Source organism: Mycena indigotica (assembly GCF_014461135.1).
Source record: "Mycena indigotica strain 171206Taipei chromosome Unknown Mind.scaff0001, whole genome shotgun sequence".
In the NCBI taxonomy this organism is placed as follows: Eukaryota; Fungi; Basidiomycota; class Agaricomycetes; order Agaricales; family Mycenaceae; genus Mycena; species Mycena indigotica.
Genome location: NW_023503000.1, coordinates 561,842 through 581,290, shown reverse-complemented (window position 1 = coordinate 581,290; position 19,449 = coordinate 561,842). Strand labels below are relative to the sequence as shown.

Here is a 19,449-nt window from a genome sequence, read left to right as displayed (position 1 = left end):
CGAAACGATGGCCAGCATCTATTTTATCAGTCTACGACATATAACTAAATGAATAAATCATCTTTAATAGCATCTACCTTCAATTCCTCCAAGCGCTCCCACGGGGGGAGATTATACATCCCAGGTAAGTTGTCCCAAAACTGCTGTCGAGCGGCCTTATGAGCATCCTGAAGCAAACTGCGGCAATTCGCACACGCCTCGCGAAACAGCCGCCAATCACCCTCGTTCCAGATCCCCAGCGGACTCCGGTGGAAATCCCGACAGCCGACTTTCGTGTTCGCTGCTGCCCGCAAAATCGTGCGCGCGCAGGTGAGCTCGGTCAGGCAGTCATCTGACGGGCCGGATCGGAGGAGCTGGACGATGTCCCATGATGCTTTCATTTGCTTCTCTGACCCTTCGATGAGTGTGCATTGGTCCGAGGCACTGCCAAGCTCTGCTTCGATGCCCTGGAATATCGCGCCATGGAACAGCCTGTCGCTGAGGATGTCGAAATTGGAGGAGAGCGTGTAGAATATTCGCGGTAGGGTCCAGAGGGCTTCCACTTCCCGTGCGAGCTGGAGGCAGCAGATCAGGTAGCTTGAGTCGGTTGGACATGGCCACGACGCGACTTGTGCAGGCAAACGATTGGTTTTCGTGGACTTAAAATCGCCGTAGTCCCATTCGGCAAGCGTGGTTCTGAACTGGGACGTGAAATGGACAAGAGCACAACGACGAAGATCATCGGCACCGTATTTATGCGCGAGTCGGAGACAACCGTAGACAGCGGAGAAGGTCGTGCGAGAAGGAAATGGTGGGAAGAAGCTGGGTTTGTCAAGCGATATGAACCCACAGTCGGCCAATAACACTTACTTGGGTTCGAAAAGCGCTTTCAGAAAGGGCGTAACCTCTACTTCCGCATCAGGCAAATGTACAATCGGACACCCTTCCACCCGCTTCGGGTTCCTTGGTTGAGGAAACGACAGCATGTCGCGAAAAACCGCCGAATGTCGGGCCAGGGTGCCGCGGTAGACCTTGTACTGGGCAGAATCCGTCTGAATGACGAGGTTTCCGTCGTCAAACCAGAGCTCTTGCACACGTCGTAGACAGCTAGGGGAGAGGCGGGCTTGCATTGGTGCTAATGGTGGGGTGGGTGAAGACAGGGAGTTCCGTACTCCACCGCATTGCTGTAAGGATGCTTAAATTTGGTGATATTATCTGGGGCGTGAGCGCGATTCCCGATGACGTCGTCGCCACGTGATGCGATGCGATGCTCTTCCATTTCTTGCATCTGACTTTCGGCTAGATACTCGTGTTGCTGGTAGATACTGCAGATAGTGAAAATTAGTCATAGTATTACCTATTTGGGCCATCCATGTGATATAAAATCTCCATTGTGCTACTGTGCAATGAAATGATAATAGATTCAGCTGGAAATTGGTGTGTGGTTAGATATACATGATACCTTGAAATGGTCCAAGTTTAGAAATTTTCTACAGTATAATTATCAAGTAATTTAATAATTTCATCGAAAATTACAGTTCATGACCTGAATTCCCTGGATAAAAATGCAGGTCTCTGCAGGAATAATTGATTGGCTATTACTGCTATCATCTGTGCATATCCAAGGTAGAAAGGTCCATGGAGCTGTCCACAGGGGAAATAAAACTTAGGAAAGGGTAAATTTATTTCTTTGATTCTATCCTGGTTTTAATTGTGCCTGGAGATATAGAAGGGGTGAAGACACTCAAACTTTGGATATATATTGTCACTTCTACTAGTTCACATACATGTATAGACAATATGAGGGTTGTCCACTTGTTTGTGTATATTTGACAATCACTGGGAACACATCACGGCAGGTTTGCCGTGATGTGACACTGACAATCAGTCACCGAAATAAACCTTTTTTGGATCCAGTATCTGGATCAGTCACGAGAACCGGGGCCGGTGAACGCTCACACCCGGAGAGAAAATACTAAAAAGGAAATTTAGCCGACAGCATCTTGGATGGCGGTTCAAGCGCCCGCAGGCGCCGGAAAAATTTTATAGACATTTGGGAGAGCAATTTTTCAATATTGTATGCCAGATCTGAGATGTATTGTAAGACATATACAATTCCTAGGGAAGCTCTCTTTTTCTCTTTCTCTCTTTCCTTTTTGGGAATTTATTTTTTTCTTCTTTTGGCTACCAACAACACCAGTATCGAGCCACTTTCGGCTAGATACTCGTGTTGCTGGTAGATACTGCAGATAGTGAAAATTAGTCATAGTATTACCTATTTGGGCCATCCATGTGATATAAAATCTCCATTGTGCTACTGTGCAATGAAATGATAATAGATTCAGCTGGAAATTGGTGTGTGGTTAGATATACATGATACCTTGAAATGGTCCAAGTTTAGAAATTTTCTACAGTATAATTATCAAGTAATTTAATAATTTCATCGAAAATTACAGTTCATGACCTGAATTCCCTGGATAAAAATGCAGGTCTCTGCAGGAATAATTGATTGGCTATTACTGCTATCATCTGTGCATATCCAAGGTAGAAAGGTCCATGGAGCTGTCCACAGGGGAAATAAAACTTAGGAAAGGGTAAATTTATTTCTTTGATTCTATCCTGGTTTTAATTGTGCCTGGAGATATAGAAGGGGTGAAGACACTCAAACTTTGGATATATATTGTCACTTCTACTAGTTCACATACATGTATAGACAATATGAGGGTTGTCCACTTGTTTGTGTATATTTGACAATCACTGGGAACACATCACGGCAGGTTTGCCGTGATGTGACACTGACAATCAGTCACCGAAATAAACCTTTTTTGGATCCAGTATCTGGATCAGTCACGAGAACCGGGGCCGGTGAACGCTCACACCCGGAGAGAAAATACTAAAAAGGAAATTTAGCCGACAGCATCTTGGATGGCGGTTCAAGCGCCGCAGGCGCCGGAAAAATTTTATAGACATTTGGGAGAGCAATTTTTCAATATTGTATGCCAGATCTGAGATGTATTGTAAGACATATACAATTCCTAGGGAAGCTCTCTTTTTCTCTTTCTCTCTTTCCTTTTTGGGAATTTATTTTTTTCTTCTTTTGGCTACCAACAACACCAGTATCGAGCCTGACTTTCTTTGGTGTAGCGCGGTCCAAGCCGATGACGGGCCACGTTTTCCCCTCGTGGTGCGCAAAGCCCTCCAGAGAGAGTGTTCGTTGTAGCCCAAGGTGACCGACATCGCAAGCCCCTGGTCCTTCTCCAACGCGAGGAACAATTGAATTTTCGTTCCTGGAGCTGCGTCAATTATCCTTCAGTGCTATAACAGTCGAAATATGCGGTACTTATACTTCTCCCTTCGAGCTATGGTTGAAACGGAAACTGGTTATCTTCCTTGCCAGCGCGACAGTCATTGAGTCAATGGTCATGGTCGCGATGACGTGGTGCGGGGCAAACACGTCACAACAACGCGTCGGTGTCATTACCTAATGCCGACCGATGTGGCAAAAACCACCATGAAAGACGCAATTCGACGCTCGACTTCTTCGAATCTGTTAACCGTTCTTTACCCCCCCCCTTCCCGCTCTCCCTCAATGTCGACCGAGCGCGACCCACTTCTTCCCAAGCCGACTCCCGATGATGCAAAGCAGCGAGTAGGGCCATTGGAAATCTCAGCAGCGACAAGGCGGTGGATCCTGGCTGGGATGTGGTTAGGGACGTTCCTCGGGGTCCGTGACAATATGTCTGCTCTTTTACACCCTCGCTCATCGTCCTTCATGCTAGGCATTGAATCGTGAGTAATCCAGCACCGCCGATTCATATTTTCATCGTTCTTAGTTACTTTAGTCCCAACCAGTGCGCTCCCCACCAACTGCAAAAACTCGTCCTGATAACATCCAGTGATGCCTGCCATCTCCTCTGAGTTTCAAAAATTCCACCAAGCCAGCTGGCTAGGCACCGCGTGAGCTGCAATCCCGCCCCCCGGGTCTTAGAGCTTAACTTCTACAGAAACTTTCTGGCTTCCTGCACATTTACCCCACTCTATGGCCGACTTTGCAACGTTCTGGGCCGCCGGCGGGCCTACCAACTTGCGATAGTCTTGACGGGAGCGGGTGCCGTTGGGTGTGGCCTCGCACAGAGTATGGAGGGCTTGATTGCTGCTCGTTTTGTGCGTGTCTCTATATTGCTCGTGTTTGTTACTGACTTTGACCAGATCGCAGGGATGGGAGGAGGTGGAGTATTCACCGCCTCAACGTATGTTTTTGGACCATCTTCTTCGCTGCGCATTGACTGGCCGCAGAATAATCGTCAGTGACATGTATTCGCTACGGGTGCGTTCTTTGTTGGATCATGCCTCTTCTCGTATTGAACAATCTGGCGCCCGAAGGAGCGTGGTCTAGTACAGGCCCTGGCCAGTGTCTTCAACAGTGTCAGTGGCCCTGATATCTCTTGCCATTGTCCTGCTTATTTGGCCGCTAGTTTGGAATGGGACTTGGTGGGCCCATTGGCGGTCTCATCACCGACTTGTAGGCCTCTTTTTCTTCTTCAGAGTGTTTGGTGTGAATAACTTGTCGTAGGTGGGGGTGGCGCGCAGCCTTTCTTATGCAGATACCACTATTCGTTGCGTCTGCGGTCATTACCCAGGTCAACGTCAATTATGTGACCGATTCGGAGGTAAGCCAAGCTATCCGCCCCTGTCAATACGGCTCATCTGCGAGTAGACCAAATCTAAGAGCACAAAAGCGATATTGAAAAGGATCGACTACTTTGGCAGTCTTTCGCTACTAACATTTGTTGGGGCTTTCGTGCTGTTCTTAAGCTCGCGGTATAACGAGAGTCTGCCGGTAAGCCGTTTGCCGGCACATTTCATGCTGAACCGCGTATTCCATTTCCAGTGGCTCAATCCCCTCGTCTTGGTTCCTCTAGTGATCTCAGCCGTCTTTATGGTCATCTTTGTCGTTGTAGAGCTGTTCGTCGCGCCGGAGCCAGTGATGCCGATGTCTCTCCTCCAACAAAAGATCCCCGTACTGGTTGGCGCGTCTAACTTCTTCGCCAATGCGTGTATCTTTTCGGTCACGTATTTCTTCCCGCTGTGGTTCCAGGTCGTCAAGCTTCAGAGCGCGTCGACAGCGGGTTTGTGTTCGATTTCTATTGAATTGCTGAGGCTGAGCTCAAGGCAGGTTTGCATCTCATGCCCAACAGTGTTTCGCTGTCGCTTGGGTCAATATTTGCGGGTTGGATGATGCACAAGACTGGACGATACAAAACGATTAATGCTATCTTCGGAGCATTCCCCTTCTTTGGAGCGATTTTCATCGCCTCGTTACGCGAAGACTCTGGTTGGGTACAGTCGTGGTTGAGCATTGTGTGTGCATCCCACTCTTCACTCCTTTGTGATTTACTCTTTCAAGGTTCCATTTGGATTCGGCAATGCCGTTGTTCTACAGACCTTGCTCAGTTAGTAATATATCTGGTCTTGATTTTTCGTCACATAAAAACTGATATCTTTGTCTAGTTGCGCTGCTCGCACATCTTCCGCAATCCCAAATGGCGGTAGGAACAGGTTTTGGCCAGCTATTCCGAGGACTGGGTTTGTCTAGATTACGTCGTCTTTTCCGCTCGTATGACTTGTCGGCCAGGGCAGGTCGGCGGGGTAGCTATGGCTTCCGCAGTATTCCAGGCACAGCTCGACAGCGAGCTTCGGAGACGATTCCCGCCTGGCTCTGACGAGGTCAGACCTGATTTCTCCAATTACGTCCGGCTGTTGACCGAACTTGACAGTTGATCATGAACATCCGTCGTTCGAGTGGGTTTCTGCGACAATTGGGCCCCGAAGACCGACGTCTCGCGCGGGACGCGTATGCACTCAGTCTCAAGGCGGTTTACGCACTCGCTGCAGTGTCCACCCTGCTAGCGTATATTGTTCGTATGCCTGTGAGTTCCTGATATGAACTGGCTCCCTTTCTCCTCCTCACATGGTGGCGTAGATTCCAGACCAGGACCTTGATAAAGCGCATGACAAGAAACCGGAGGTGCCCCCTGAGCAGATTGTGCCAGCGCCTGAGCCTCTGCCGGGCGATGTCATTGCAGGCGAAGCTGCCGGCGCGCGACCTGGGAGGAGCGTTGAGGGAAGGGTTTAAGAAGCTAATGAGACAATGAATCGATTGGATACTTGGTCATGTCACAAAACAGACTCGGAAGTCATTGGACGGACACCCTCAATCATGATTCCCTGATAATAACTACTTGGGATACGTTTGGATAGTCAGAATGCCTAAGAGCTCCAGCGGCTCCGGGTGAGGGTGTGATGGGGCCTGAGAAACTTGGAGGACAAGTATTCACGAACTAGTGCCAGTTAGATCGACCAATACGTGCTCATTTTGGATTATGATCTGGTACTAACGACTAAGTACTCTACACTAATGGGTTGAAAGGGAAAAGAAGTTATGGCGCTAGAGGAAAGTGGATCTCCCAGTCACGGGTGTCGATGTATGAGCAGAGATCCGAACACTATGAGACCAAAAAATGCGTGCAATACATACTTAGTCTTATAAGTAGATCTTGGCCATAGTTTGTTCAAGTCCCAAGACCTGGATAACAATATCAGAAGGTCAAGGCATGTCACTTATTACAACAATACAATCCATGGAAAACAAATGACACAACTGGCTATTTAGCACACATCTAATATGGTTCCCGCTGGGTAACGTGGACTTTTGCGTCCAACGGGTTATACGTAACAACGACATTGTGCAGAAAAACATCACCCCTTGGAAATGATGAGCAAAATGACCATATTTGAAACCAAGGAACACTTGCAGGATGAAGATATTCCCATCTCCAGCAGGACCGTTGTCCTGCACCCCCGAAGCACACACCGTTGTCCCATTGGGGCCGCGGAACGGAATCACCATGTCCCGCCCGTCGACAGCAAACTCTTTACCACCGAGCATGACACTGAACGGCGGGGACTGTTTCGTGGCACAATCCACGAGATACAGCCCCAGCTCCTCATTGAAGACAGCCCACGGCGCGTTATACGCCGCAGCGACAGGGGACGGCAGCCAGATGCTCGTCGTGCCGGAGTCGATGATGGTACTGTTGCTCGCTGTGGTAACGTTGTGGCTCCCGGGGAAGTTGTAGCCGTCGACGAGGATGGAGTACCAAATCAGGCGGTAGTCGAGGGCACTCGTATTGAACGACGGCAGGAAAAAGCCGCGAGAGTCCGGAGCGTAGCCCACCACCGACAATGTGGCAGTTGAGTTTGGGCGGGTGGCGACTGGGACAATTCCGCCTAAGGAGAGCTGCCCTAGTTTCGGGATAAACGGGTCGTTCTTCTTCTGCTCGAATGTCGGACGGTCGAGGGAATGAGAGAAAACTGAGATGGATTAGGTACATTGATCGGATTTCTTTAGAATTAGCACTTGCATGGATTTTTCACCTTCCTTTGCTTGACCGCGTTCACGAAGAACGGGTCGTAGAGAAGATGGTCCGTGTCGTTGTAGACACTGGTTGCACCCGCAAATCCGAGCCCCAACACTCCTTCGGACACACCATCACCCAGGAATGCGTTGTGGTTAGGCACGCCGAACTCCTGCTTGGTGACAGACACACCACCAACAGAAAGCGTGTCGAACCCGACTGGCCCAGAAAGCTTCTCGCCAGACCCATATTGGACGAAGAAGGTAGTGTTGGGGACCGTTTGGAAGGTAGAGGAAAGCGCAGGATCGAATTGGGCTGGTCCGAAGTTGCAGTCAGCAGTCGGAATGGAAGTCCCGTTGAGAGCGAAGCAACTGAAGTTCTTGTAGGAAGCCCAAAAGTCCGCGCTGAAGAAGGGTAAGAAAAGGGAGGGGATAGAAAACGGGGAAAAGGCGACCTTCCGGTGTCCAGGATAACTTGGAAGTCTTGTCCGCCAACTGTCACATTAACCAAATATTCGGTCTCGAACGATGCTCCGTCAAGCACTGAGAGATCTCCACCACGATGGCGAGGTCCTGTGTGTGTTCGGCGATGAGTGGCTTGTCTAAGGCGCTTTGCAACAAGCGGGATGGTGATGTCGGCCCGGGGGAGATGAGGATTCGCAGTTGTAGCGGCAACGAGGGAAGCGATGAGGCCACATGCGAGCCAAGAGCTCGACAAAAACATGCTGGGTTGTTGCTCCAAGAGTTGGCTTGTTCTTTCTTATACGCCCACCCGCCAGGATACTAGTAGCCGAATTGACTTTACAGCAGTGGTCATTTGCTCTTGACAACGTCCAGCGGGAGTCGGGAAAGCTGTGAAGAGCTGTTACGCGCTCGTTGACAGTGCGTGCGTTGCGCCAATAGCGGCGACTATTGGCCGCAATCGTATTTATTGCGGTGAGCTTCGATTTCGGCATCAAGTACATCGGTCCAGCAGAATCGTCTCCTCCCCATCTTCTTGAGCGTCTGGAGTAGATGATGGCGTTTGGAGGAAATTTCTTTCCTATATCAAGGTCGTAGGGCATGTACCTGGTTACTAGACGACATTAGCATCTTGAAATGCGACAAGTGAGCAGACACACCTTTACAAATTGGGCGTTTTAGCTTCCTGTCTCCCTTTATCACCCGCCCACATTTCCCTGCTCCCCGGAGGCAATAGTTCCTGTTGAAGGTCGTACGACTAGATAGCATTTCAGTCGTCCGGGCTCCTTATCCATTGGGCGGTCGAAGTGGGTGAGGTGAGCAATGATTCGTGAATGCTGCAGCATCATCGGTGAAATGTTCAGGACAGACAGTTTTCTACGTAGCCTTGAAGAGAGCGAATGAGGATACCTGAAAACAAGGAACAGGGCTGATTACGCACCCGTACGGACGTCCATTTGTTTTTTGCTCCTTATATATTGCAGCATGAGTCGCAGTCGTACTTTAACAGGAGCTAGACGAGTAATCGAGCGTTCACTATCAGGAAAATTCAGTCTATGAGTTCTTCGAGGAGAATTCGAAGTGGGGGTGTCTCACGTGTGACCGTGACGTGACGTCTTTCCCTCATGCTCTAAAACTATCATTCTCTTCCTGCTGGATTCGAGGCCGACGGAGCCGTTTTTCCTTCATCAAGCCTAAATCTCCCAAACAACCTACTCTCGGTCGATTGCTAGCCCGCGTTGTGAGCCACCGGCAGGAATCCGCAGGATGCATTCATGCCTCAAACTATCGAATATTTCACGTCTACCCGCCCATATCCGCGTAAGATCTCAAATTCGTCGCCTTTCATGAACTCAAAACATTGTAGAACCACGCGAAGTCCGCTGCCAATGGATCTGTGGCGAGCATGCACGCCCTTCGACGTTTATACTTCGACTCAGGCTCCCAGATGATTTCTCCCCAGCAGCTGCTTTTTCTTGCCCCCGTTTTCTATCGGCAGCTGAACTCCTCAACGACTCCTGAACTGCAAAGTCTCGTGGAAATGGACCCTCGTGTCGCGAAGGAACAGATCTTCCGTGTCTTGTGGTCCCTGCAGGGATTGAGCTATCTGTTCTGCTTCCAACCTTTCCCCAACGGTGTTATTCCAGAGATCTGGCCACGCATCTGGACTTGGGTGACGCTTTTAGACGCCTTCTGGGAAGAGATGCCTTCGTTCCACGTACAAGAGGAGCAAGAGCATACCCTCATTACGATTCTCAGTTGCATCCTCAACCGAAAGGACTCGGAGCACGCCTTTAGGGCTGATCTAGTTAACAACGACAATATTTTCGTCGTTGCGGGGAGCATTTGGCGCCGACTCGCACTCAAGCAAGACGCGAAACCGACTCTGAGCGTTCAAATTCCATACTTTTGGGAGTTGTCTATGTTCTGTACAGTGATTGTGCATATCGGGGTTCACGGGACGAAGGACTTGAAGAATGTTTTTGAAAGCATAGCTTCCGGCGCTGGAAACTGGAGAGCACTAGCGCATATGCTTGTCGTCACAGTACGGCATGTTTCTGACTCTACTCCCGAGCAAAGATATTGGAGGACTCAGAATACTAGTATGGGGGACGACTTGCACCGCAGTTCATGTTTCACATCACTCAGCATATTCTGCATCATGATGGATTTGGCGCAGACGGCGAATCCAACCTTCACAGAGGATCTCCGTCAAGTTGGCGCTGTCGGTGCATTGACAACAGCGCTTCTCCGTCACTCTCGATGGGCTCAGTCTCCCGTTCAAGTTGACATAAGCCACGAATTGCCCGAGTTTGCCTGGGGTCTTCCATCACTCCATTTGATTTTGAAGAGCCTAGAGCCTGAGTATAATCTCAGATACCGCGGCGCGCCGCCAACCGCCGACCCGTCCTTCCTCTTCTCGTTTCTTTATCGGTTAATCATCAAGCCAGGAACAGCACGCCGTTGGGTAATCGAGGGTTTAAACGCTGGACTGCTCCATGTTTTACTATTCAGTGACGATTTCAGACTCGAAATGCCGGCGCACTGGCAGCTCGAGCCTGTGGACTCTCCAAATCTTCCCAACCACCACGAGTTGGACTGCCAGTGCCTCAGGCTACAGCACAATGCCGAGCTTAAACTTAGAATTGAGCTTGACACTACAGAAAAGGTGAGGAGCTTACTCAAGCTTACGCTGCCTGCATACAGCTATTATCATTCGGTCCTTGTCGCGTTGAAGAGAGGGTTTGACGACATCGATTCTGTTGGCGTCCGCCTGCCGCCGGGCCGGATTTTACAGCCTGAATTTGTTAGGTTGTGGCATGCCCTCAAGCGGCATGTCAATGGACTGCTCGGCATTGCGGGACACCGTAAAAGTTCTCCATCCGCGTCAACTAACTTCAGAGCCTGTGACAATCTTACCGTATGTTTTTCGCTCGTTCTTACTACTGCCAGAGCATGCGCTGATTCCCGTCCTTCGAATAGTGCAATAAAATCATGGCCAAGACACGCTTCAAACGGTGTCCACAGTGTTCGCGCAGTCTGTACTGCGACAGAACGTGTCAACGCTCCGACTGGAAACGGTTTCATCGAGTACAATGTCAGCTGCTCAAGGCGCGTGATTATCGTATGTGACCTTTTATATGGCCCTCAGACTGTCTCTGGCTATCGAGCTAAGCACAAGTAGATTATCGCCGCCTATTCACAGACGCCGATCGCTCATTCTTCCGGGCCCTGATGAGTTCTTGGTTCTATGCGCTCAGGTACAGGCTCTCGTTGACGCTTGCGGGGTACAAAGCAGCGTTCCCAGCAGTTCCGATGAGCGACATATGTGTCGTGTTCACATTCATGAACACGACAAGTCAGCCATCTATTCGTCTCATAAGCACTGTGTCAAGCACCCCGGGAGCCGCAGACATCCGGGAGCAATTTCCTGATGTCATCCACCGGGTTCAACAGAGCGGGGGGACGATGCAGCTGCATGTTCTGGAGGTGACGCTGGGCTGCCAGACCGAACACCAGGACACACTGGGCCCCGAAGGCGAGGCAGCAATTAATAATGCGATTTTGGTGCCGATGCCGCTACGACTAGCCAACCGCGAGTATCTTTCGAGGCTATCCATGGTTGCCAACCCGGCTGTGCGTGACCGATTGCCAGTGGGCCAGCGCTACACGGCGATTGTCCATCATATTGTCGATACGATGGGTGCATGGGTGTATTGACACGAGGGGAGAGGCCTAGATCAGACAAGTAGACATAAATTGAAAGTGAGACTTTCTATTGAAGTGTGTGAAGGATAAAAAAACTTGAAGCTCAGTCTTGATGCATTAGATAGCCAGGCGTATCTGATTGAGTTGCGCGAGCAGGACAGAGGGAACGTAAACCACGTTCCCGGCGATAGGTCAATGAAGAAGCCCATATATTGGAGAAGCTGAAGCTCTGCACTAATACTGTAGTACGAAACCCAAAAGGTCAGAGCTGGAAGATGATGAGAAGAATGAAAGCGATGTCAAAAACCACTTGGAACTCTTGTCCGCCAACTATTTTGTTGACCAGATACTTGGCCTCGAAAGACGCCCCGCCAAGTGCTAAAACGTTGTCTCCACAGTGACGATGCTAGCATGTATTCGATTCGGCGGCGACTTCAGATAAGGGAGGTAGTGATATCTGCCAGCTGGGGCGAAGCATCGCAGTCGTGGGGCAATGAGGGAAGCGAGCAGACCCGCGAGCTAAGTGTCGCTGTTCCTTGCTCTATGTACAATTTGCCACGACATCCGGCGGGTAAGGGAGGGAGTTGGGAAAGCCGTGAAGAGCTATTGCGCGCTCCAAGGGCGGCGACGATTGACCGGTCGCAACTGTTATGGACTTCGATTTCGGCATTGAGTCGGGAGGTCGTCTCTTCCTCACCTCGACAAGGGCTCGGGGGTTGATGATTTCTGGACTCGTCCATCACATCCTGTTTCAAAGGCTTGGGAGAAACAATGAGACTGGAAAATGCGGCAAGCGAATTGGCACACCTTGACTTCAGAACAACTGCGTTCAGAATCATCGCCCTGTGCAGCTCCTGTCAGCTTACAGGATCCCGTGAAATCCCCTCAAGTTCCCTTCATTTCCTCTTGGCCCACCACCGTCTTTCCCGCAGAAACAAGGAATCGATTTGGACGTATGCCATCTGACGGAATACATAGGCAGTTAGAACGTTGGGTATCTCGGACCCTTTTCGCGCCAAATAGATTTTGGTAGGAGTACTACTAGTAGACTACGTAGTCTTGAAGTATCACCAGTTGAGTCTTAGCAAATGATATGAGCAAGACGAAGAAAGACTCGGAAGAGTGATATATACGTACTAGAAAATCCACTCGCACCGAAAACTTGAATGCAGCTCGTGCTACCAAACGACTGGCGCAGTTGCGACGAGCATGAGTGGAGTTGGCGGATATAATACTCCGCAAGTTTGGAGGTCGACGCCGAGGGCGTGTATAGGCCGATTTCGATGGGAGTTAGAACAAACAGGGCTTTGGCTCGAATGACGATGGGAATGGGAACATGACTAGCTTTTGAGATTTGCACGTGCACCTTCCGAATTTGACGCCGACGACCACCACCTCAAGCACAAATTCACCGACAAATCAGGGACTGAGCGTGATGAACGAGCACTCGACGTCTCGAACCTGAATCAATGTAGGCGGCGACATTGACATTCAAGTTTCTGGCGCCGGTGCCGGACATTGAAGGAAGGATTGCACACAACCCCTTAGCCTCCCTGGACGCGTCCCTGGGAAATAAATACATACGGCAATTGCTCACCCCGAGAAGGCACTACAGGCGACAGCGGCGAGTTTGGTGCTTACTTTCGTACTCTATCGTGTTTTCATGTTTTCTAGCGTCCCCTCCTCTTGGAATTCCCAGTGACTGCAAGCAACGCGGTTGCTTCTTATCGGCAGATCTCATTCAATTTATTTTGAGGAAGACTGAGGAAGTGTACAAGGCGGCTTCGAGTGTTATATTCCACGTCCCGAGTAGTGTCGCGCCAAACACCATTCGACCTGTCGCTCCGGAGACATGAAGCCCCACCCAACCCATTTGGATGCGTTTGGCAAAAGCCGCCATTAAAGAGTCAAGACTTACAATCGTTCTTTCGCTTCGGTTCTTGTTGCTTAACACACTCCCTTCCCCTCTCCTCTCCTTCTATGTCGACAGAACGCGACCCACTCATTCCCAAGCCGACTCACTTCGAAGATGGCGCGAAGCAGCAAGTAGGGCCGCTGGAGATTTCGCCAGCAACTAGGCGGTGGATTCTGGCGGGGATGTGGATGGGGACATTCCTTGGGGTGTGTTTTCATATGCCTTCGCTTTCTCCTTCATCACTGAGTATCCTTCACGTTAGGCACTAAATCGTGAGCTCATCCAGCACATTCCGAGCCATTCCATTCTAACACTGTCTTTTTTAGTTACTCTAGTCCCAACTAGTGAGCACTTAAACTGGCTCCATTCTACTCATCTAATACGCTCCTCAGTGATGCCTGCAATCGCCTCCGACTTTCAGAAATTCAATCAGGCCAGCTGGCTTGGCACTGCGTGAGTTGTGACCTGCCATCTCTGGAAGCGCTCACAACTGTAACGTTGTTTAGAAGCTTCCTCGCTTTTTGCACCTTTACACCTCTCTATGGTCGGCTTTGCAACGCTCTTGGCCGTCGACGGGCATATCAGCTTGCGATTGGCTTGACCGGAGCCGGTACCCTTGGTTGTGGGCTCGCACCGAATATGGGGGGCATGATTGTCGCGCGTTTCGTGCGTCCGCTTTTTTGGCGTACCGGATTCCTCGCTTTGAAGCTGACTTGATCTAGGTTGTGGGAATGGGAGTAGGCGGGGTATTTACGGCTTCAACGTGCGTTTCCAGAAATCTCTATTCTATCATTCATTGACAACCCTCTGCAGCGTCATCGTCAGTGACATGTATTCGCTGCGGGTGCGCGTTTTGTGTCCATGTAGTCATTCCCATCTCACCTCGAAAGGAACGTGGCCTTGTGCAAGGTCTTGCAAGTGTATTCAACAGCGTCAGTTAATGTGTTTTTCGCCGAGCATTTTGCTTAACAGGGCCACAGTTAGGACTAGGGCTTGGTGGGCCGATTGGGGGCCTCATCACCGACTTGTGAGTTCTTCTCTTTGGAGAGCTGCCGCGTCGTAACTCTCGTGGTAGATGGGGCTGGCGCGCAGCCTTTCTAGTTCAGATTCCCTTATTCGTTGCATCTACACTTATCGCACAACTCAACATCAAATATGTGACTGAGTCAGAGGTGAGCTTGGTCGCTGTACCCCGGATACAGCTAATCAGCGCCTAGACTAAATCCAAAGGCACCAAGGAGATATTAAAGAGAATCGACTACTTTGGCAGCCTTTCGCTGCTCACATTCGTTGGAGGATTGGTGCTGTTTTTGAGTTCCAAATATAATGAGAGCCTACCAGTGAGTGACGCGGTCTTGAGAGCTCCATGGCTTAATTCTCTTCCCAGTGGCTCCATCCGCTCGTTCTTATCCCTCTTGTAATTGCCGCCATTTTCGTGGTGGTCTTTGTTGTTGTCGAACTGTTTGTCGCGGTAGAGCCCGTAATGCCGATATCCCTCCTGCAGCAGAAGATTCCGGTGCTTGTTGGCGCGTCAAACTTCTTCGCCAATGGCTGCATTTTCGCCGTGACCTACTTCTTCCCGCTGTGGTTCCAGGTCGTCAAGCTGCAGAGCGCTTCAACAGCTGGTTTGGCATTTACTTGGGACACATGAATGCGGAGACTGACAGCGTCGCAGGGTTACATCTTATGCCCAACAGCATTTCCCTTTCGCTTGGGTCGATATTTGCAGGCTGGATGATGCATAAAACTGGCCGATATAAAGCAATCAACGCTATCTTCGGCGCGTTCCCCTTCATTGGGGCCAGTTTCATCGCTTCATTGCGCGAGGATTCGGGATGGGTGCAGTCGTGGTTGAGCATCGTTCGTCCATGCGACTATCCACTTCTTGTGATTCACGTTGGTTAGGTCCCTTTCGGATTCGGCAATGCTGTTGTCTTGCAAACCCTACTCAGTGAGGATTTAGTATTTACACGTTGCAGAGACACTAAATCTAATATCTTTGTCTAGTTGCCCTCTTCGCACATCTCCCACCATCACAAATGGCTATCGGAGCAGGCTTTGGGCAGCTGTTCCGTGGGTTAGGTGCGTGTATGTCGTCAGGTATTGCCGTTGAGCTCACTTTCTGTTTCAGGCATGGTGGGAGGCGTCGCCATCTCTTCCGCCGTCTTTCAAGGCCGCCTTGATGTCGAGCTCCACAACCGATTCCCGCCCGGCTCTGATGAGGTCCGGTTCGCTCTGGAACATTAGCATTCTATCTGACCTTTAAACAGCTGATCATGAACATCCGTCGCTCGAGCGAGTTCATGCGTCAGTTGGCCCCCGATGACCTGCGTCTTGCGCGCGACGCGTATGCCATCAGCCTCAAAGCCGTTTATGTACTCGCTGCGGTGTCCACACTGCTGGCGTATATCGTCCGTTTGCCGGTTAGTCCTCGATTGATAATCGAATTCTGCCCGTTGCTTATGTCGTTGGGGGTAGATTCCGGACCAAGACCTTGATGAGGCGCACAAGAACAAAACCGGCAAAGCGCCGGTGCCGCAAAGCGGAGAGTCTGAACCGCTCTCGACCGACGTGGCAGTACCAGAAAATCCTAGTGTACGGAGCGCTGAGGAAAGGGTTTAGTTATCGGGATTCAGCTATTCGATGGACTATGGCGCGTGTAATTATAGATCTACAATACTTACTTGTTACAGTTACTTACCAACCTGATTGCAATGCGTTTCGTTATAGAAGGCCAGATCATTGGCTATGTGAAGGTGGTTAGAAGCAAATTAAGTATTTATGTAGAAGGACGGGATGCGTAGATAAGGTAGTGATAGACGGCTGCTCTCAACCTCAGGCTGAGGAGGATCTCAGCCCAGAGTATATAATCCAGTATAAGTATAGTATTTTGAGAGTAAACCGCCCGGGCCAAATCATGCACATGCTAAGTACTTACTATTATTATGTACAAGTAAGGAATTATACTTAGGCCCGACTACCCACTTACCTGATATACCAGTTATATCCTCCTAGTGCTTTCCCTGGCTGGCCAGCAGTTTTTTACCCCTCGCTTCAACGGCGAAAGGTTTTGAAAGAAACGATAAAACACGTGACATCTCAGATTCCGTGATCCGCTGTGACTAAGTGCTGTACTTCTCTTTCCGCTTTGACGAGCACCGACAGGCTGAGGGACCCTTCATTCGCGCGTTGCCTCCCAAGCAATATCCTGCCTAGCACGACAAGCGTGCCGATTAAGACCGGCAGATGAGCAGGGCCAGCGCACCACCTCCGCCACGCAGACCCCTGGGAGAAAATTAGCCTCATGGCGCAGACGCAGATGAAGGACCGGGCGGCGGACACCCTAGCTCAGTTTGGTCATGGGTGCAAATCCTTGCTGAGCGCGTTGACGACAAGAACAGGGCGTCCCGCCCGTCTTCCCCGAAGTTCCGCTTCATAGACAGAATGCATTGGCTCAGCATGACTAGCCTTAGGCCGTACGTTGTTTATCGTTGGTCTCTTTCCTATATTCAAAGATGCTTTAAGGTTCCCGTCAAGGCCCCACCTGACCTCAGAGTCGGGCGGAGAAAGCTGACCATTCGTGCTTGATCGATAACGGTCCGTATTGGCCGGCCGAATGGTCAAGCCAAAGGGCTTTGCGCAGCTCCACTGCCTGCATGCTGTATAATAAGCGGCTGCCCCGCACTCTTTCACTTCTCGCGCCGCATCTCTCTCGTCATGCTCCTAGTGGACCGCGACCAAGGCCCGGGAGTCGATGGCCGGGACATTCACCTCCTGAAGATTTTCTTCCTCAGGCTTGCGGCTGCAGCGGTGAGCTATGGTGTGTCTCACCGTCTTCCAAGCTGTGGACCAGAAAGCTTACCCAGTTGAATTAGGCATATTCTTCTGCGTCGGGACTTCGTCGTTGTACTCGTTAATGTGCGTCAATTGTTTTCAAGCTCTCTATATAATCTTTCTTACTAGCTTCTTCAGACGGCGAGGGCTTTCGTGCCAACGCGCGCGGAAGATTCTAATCGGTTTCACGATAACCATGTTGGTCGCCGCGACAGCACATCTGGGCCTATACATGGGCCAAATACTCCTTCAGTTCCCTAGCCTCGCCGCCGAATACGTTAACCGATCCGCCCTTCTCAGGCGGCTGACAATAACGCAAACCTGTCTCCGCCGCCTGACGTACTTTCAAAGCGACATCATCGTGGTCTGGCGCGCATGGGCCATCTGGGAGGGAAACATCTACGTCCACATCATCCTTGCACTATGCATCGTCGCTACCGGGGCCACCTCGCTCACTGTGCTCGTATTCAACTTTAAATCGACCTTCGACGGGGTCAGATATACGCGCGACACTCAGAACTTCCTCGGCACGTTCAGCCTGCTGGTGACGAACTTTACTGCGACGGCGTTTATCGGGTGGAAGCTATGGTACTACAGGAAGAACATCAAGAAGTACATCAACCGTTCGAAGAAGGGGCATACGCGGGTCGAGAGCATCATGATATTGCTCATGGAGAGCGGCGGGTTGTACTGCATCTTCTGGGTGTGTATTTCTATCCACCTCCCTCTGCTACCCTCACAACGCAACGCCAGATTCTCCTCATGATCGGCGACTACGGGTACTTCGGACCGGATTTCGGCCTGGAGTGGTTTCAACCCAACATCTCGGGGCTGTACCCCACCATTATCATCTTCATGGTCTCGCGCCAGATGATGATCAGCGAGGAGGTGTTCTCTTTCGGCTCCGACTCGTTTGCTGCCTCGAGCGCAGGCGTCCAGGCGACAGTCTGGATTCCCGCGCAGCGACAGTCGTACCCGGCGACTGAGCTGTCGGACGACGCATTGGAGCTGGCCAAGTCGGATGTTGCTCCGTAGGGCCATGGAAGTTGCATTCGTTTGGACTGGAGGGGAAGAACTGCATGTGTATAATGTTGCTTGTACTGTGAATAAAGGCCCTTTTTTGACCTTTTTGACGATCAGCAGTGACCAGTCACACTCTTTTTCTTGCTCGACTCCTAACATGGATATCCAAAACGCGCCCCAAGAGCCTCACCGCGTCGAGGAGCTCTGGTTCCAGGACGGTAATATCGTCCTCCAGGCCGGCTTTGCGCAGTACAAGGTCTATCGCGGCATCCTGGCTGGCCAATCCGCCGTATTCAGCGACATGCTCTCCTTTCCGCAGCCACTTCAGCCAGGCGACATGCTGGATGGATGTCCGCTGGTGCACCTCCAAGATGCAGAAGCGGAAGTCACGCTGTTTCTGAGAGCTCTTTTCGAGCCTTTGTGCGTCATGCTACCGATAGGGGCTTTTACGCTAAAAATTTGCCTAGCTACTTTCGCGCGTTCCCAGCAAAGACAGAGCTTCAGGTTGTCATCAGCTGTGCACGTCTGAGCCACAAATATAATGTTCCGCTTCTCCGTCGCCTTTCGCTGGGACATCTGGCGTCCATGCTGCACACGCGGCTCGGTGAATGGGACTCCTGTAACGATACTGGCCATGATTCGAAGGAACCAATCATATTCACCGGTCCTGGACATAATGTTACTGCCACCTCCTGGGACTGGTCCAACGATTCCAGCTGTCTCATCGCTTTGATCCCACTCGCTCGGGAGATAGAGGCACCGTGGCTGCTGCCAAGCTTATTCTATCGAACGGCCGCCTTGTTCGAGAATTTAGGCATGTCTGTCTTCAACGGCACAACCTTTCACGGCGTCTCTGTCAGACTCGACAGCCGAGACCAAGAAAACGTCCTTTTTGGTGCTTCGGCGCAACAGAAGGCAATGTGGGACGTGTTCCGCTGCCTCAATGCCTTCACAACGCAAATTGTCTGCCCCAAGCCTGAGAGCACATGTGCGCTGGGAATCATGCGCACAGCGTCTTTGGAGTCCGTCAAGAACCACCTGCGTTGCTATGCTCGCGATCCACTCATGATATTCCCCGTCGCCGGCCCCCCCGATAGTACGCTCTGGGACC

At 50.7% G+C, this 19,449-nt stretch overlaps 5 protein-coding genes across 5 annotated transcripts; 4 read left to right on the top strand and 1 right to left on the bottom strand.

Annotated features, from left to right (window-relative positions):
* Positions 1–44: 44 nt before the first annotated feature.
* Positions 45–1,109, bottom strand: MIND_00007800 (uncharacterized protein; the record flags this gene model as incomplete). Its single annotated transcript, XM_037357051.1, has 2 exons — positions 45–801; positions 850–1,109. 2 exons carry the CDS (start codon positions 1,107–1,109, stop codon positions 45–47), a joined length of 1,017 nt encoding a protein of 338 aa, XP_037224961.1.
* Positions 1,110–3,490: 2,381 nt separating this feature from the next.
* On the top strand, positions 3,491–6,115 carry MIND_00007700 (Vacuolar amino acid permease; the record flags this gene model as incomplete). Its single annotated transcript, XM_037357050.1, has 18 exons — positions 3,491–3,703; positions 3,759–3,768; positions 3,813–3,830; positions 3,876–3,936; positions 3,984–4,143; positions 4,189–4,229; positions 4,276–4,306; positions 4,363–4,404; positions 4,455–4,501; positions 4,553–4,649; positions 4,697–4,819; positions 4,871–5,108; positions 5,156–5,340; positions 5,387–5,432; positions 5,491–5,565; positions 5,615–5,706; positions 5,757–5,909; positions 5,963–6,115. 18 exons carry the CDS (start codon positions 3,491–3,493, stop codon positions 6,113–6,115), a joined length of 1,785 nt encoding a protein of 594 aa, XP_037224960.1.
* A 3,009-nt stretch (positions 6,116–9,124) lies between these two features.
* On the top strand, positions 9,125–11,578 carry MIND_00007600 (MYND-type domain-containing protein; the record flags this gene model as incomplete). The annotated part of the gene is made up of 4 exons (XM_037357049.1): positions 9,125–9,178; positions 9,225–10,778; positions 10,841–10,982; positions 11,043–11,578. The coding sequence occupies 4 exons, from the start codon at positions 9,125–9,127 to the stop codon at positions 11,576–11,578; spliced, it is 2,286 nt and encodes a 761-aa protein (XP_037224959.1).
* Positions 11,579–13,546: 1,968 nt separating this feature from the next.
* Positions 13,547–16,103, top strand: MIND_00007500 (Vacuolar amino acid permease; the record flags this gene model as incomplete). Its single annotated transcript, XM_037357048.1, has 17 exons — positions 13,547–13,687; positions 13,744–13,825; positions 13,874–13,934; positions 13,988–14,147; positions 14,204–14,244; positions 14,295–14,325; positions 14,372–14,413; positions 14,462–14,508; positions 14,557–14,653; positions 14,699–14,821; positions 14,869–15,106; positions 15,157–15,341; positions 15,387–15,432; positions 15,489–15,563; positions 15,613–15,704; positions 15,752–15,904; positions 15,960–16,103. 17 exons carry the CDS (start codon positions 13,547–13,549, stop codon positions 16,101–16,103), a joined length of 1,758 nt encoding a protein of 585 aa, XP_037224958.1.
* Positions 16,104–17,198: 1,095 nt separating this feature from the next.
* Positions 17,199–18,350, top strand: MIND_00007400 (uncharacterized protein; the record flags this gene model as incomplete). The annotated part of the gene is made up of 4 exons (XM_037357047.1): positions 17,199–17,301; positions 17,357–17,399; positions 17,454–18,018; positions 18,069–18,350. The coding sequence occupies 4 exons, from the start codon at positions 17,199–17,201 to the stop codon at positions 18,348–18,350; spliced, it is 993 nt and encodes a 330-aa protein (XP_037224957.1).
* Between the last annotated feature and the right edge of the window lie 1,099 nt (positions 18,351–19,449).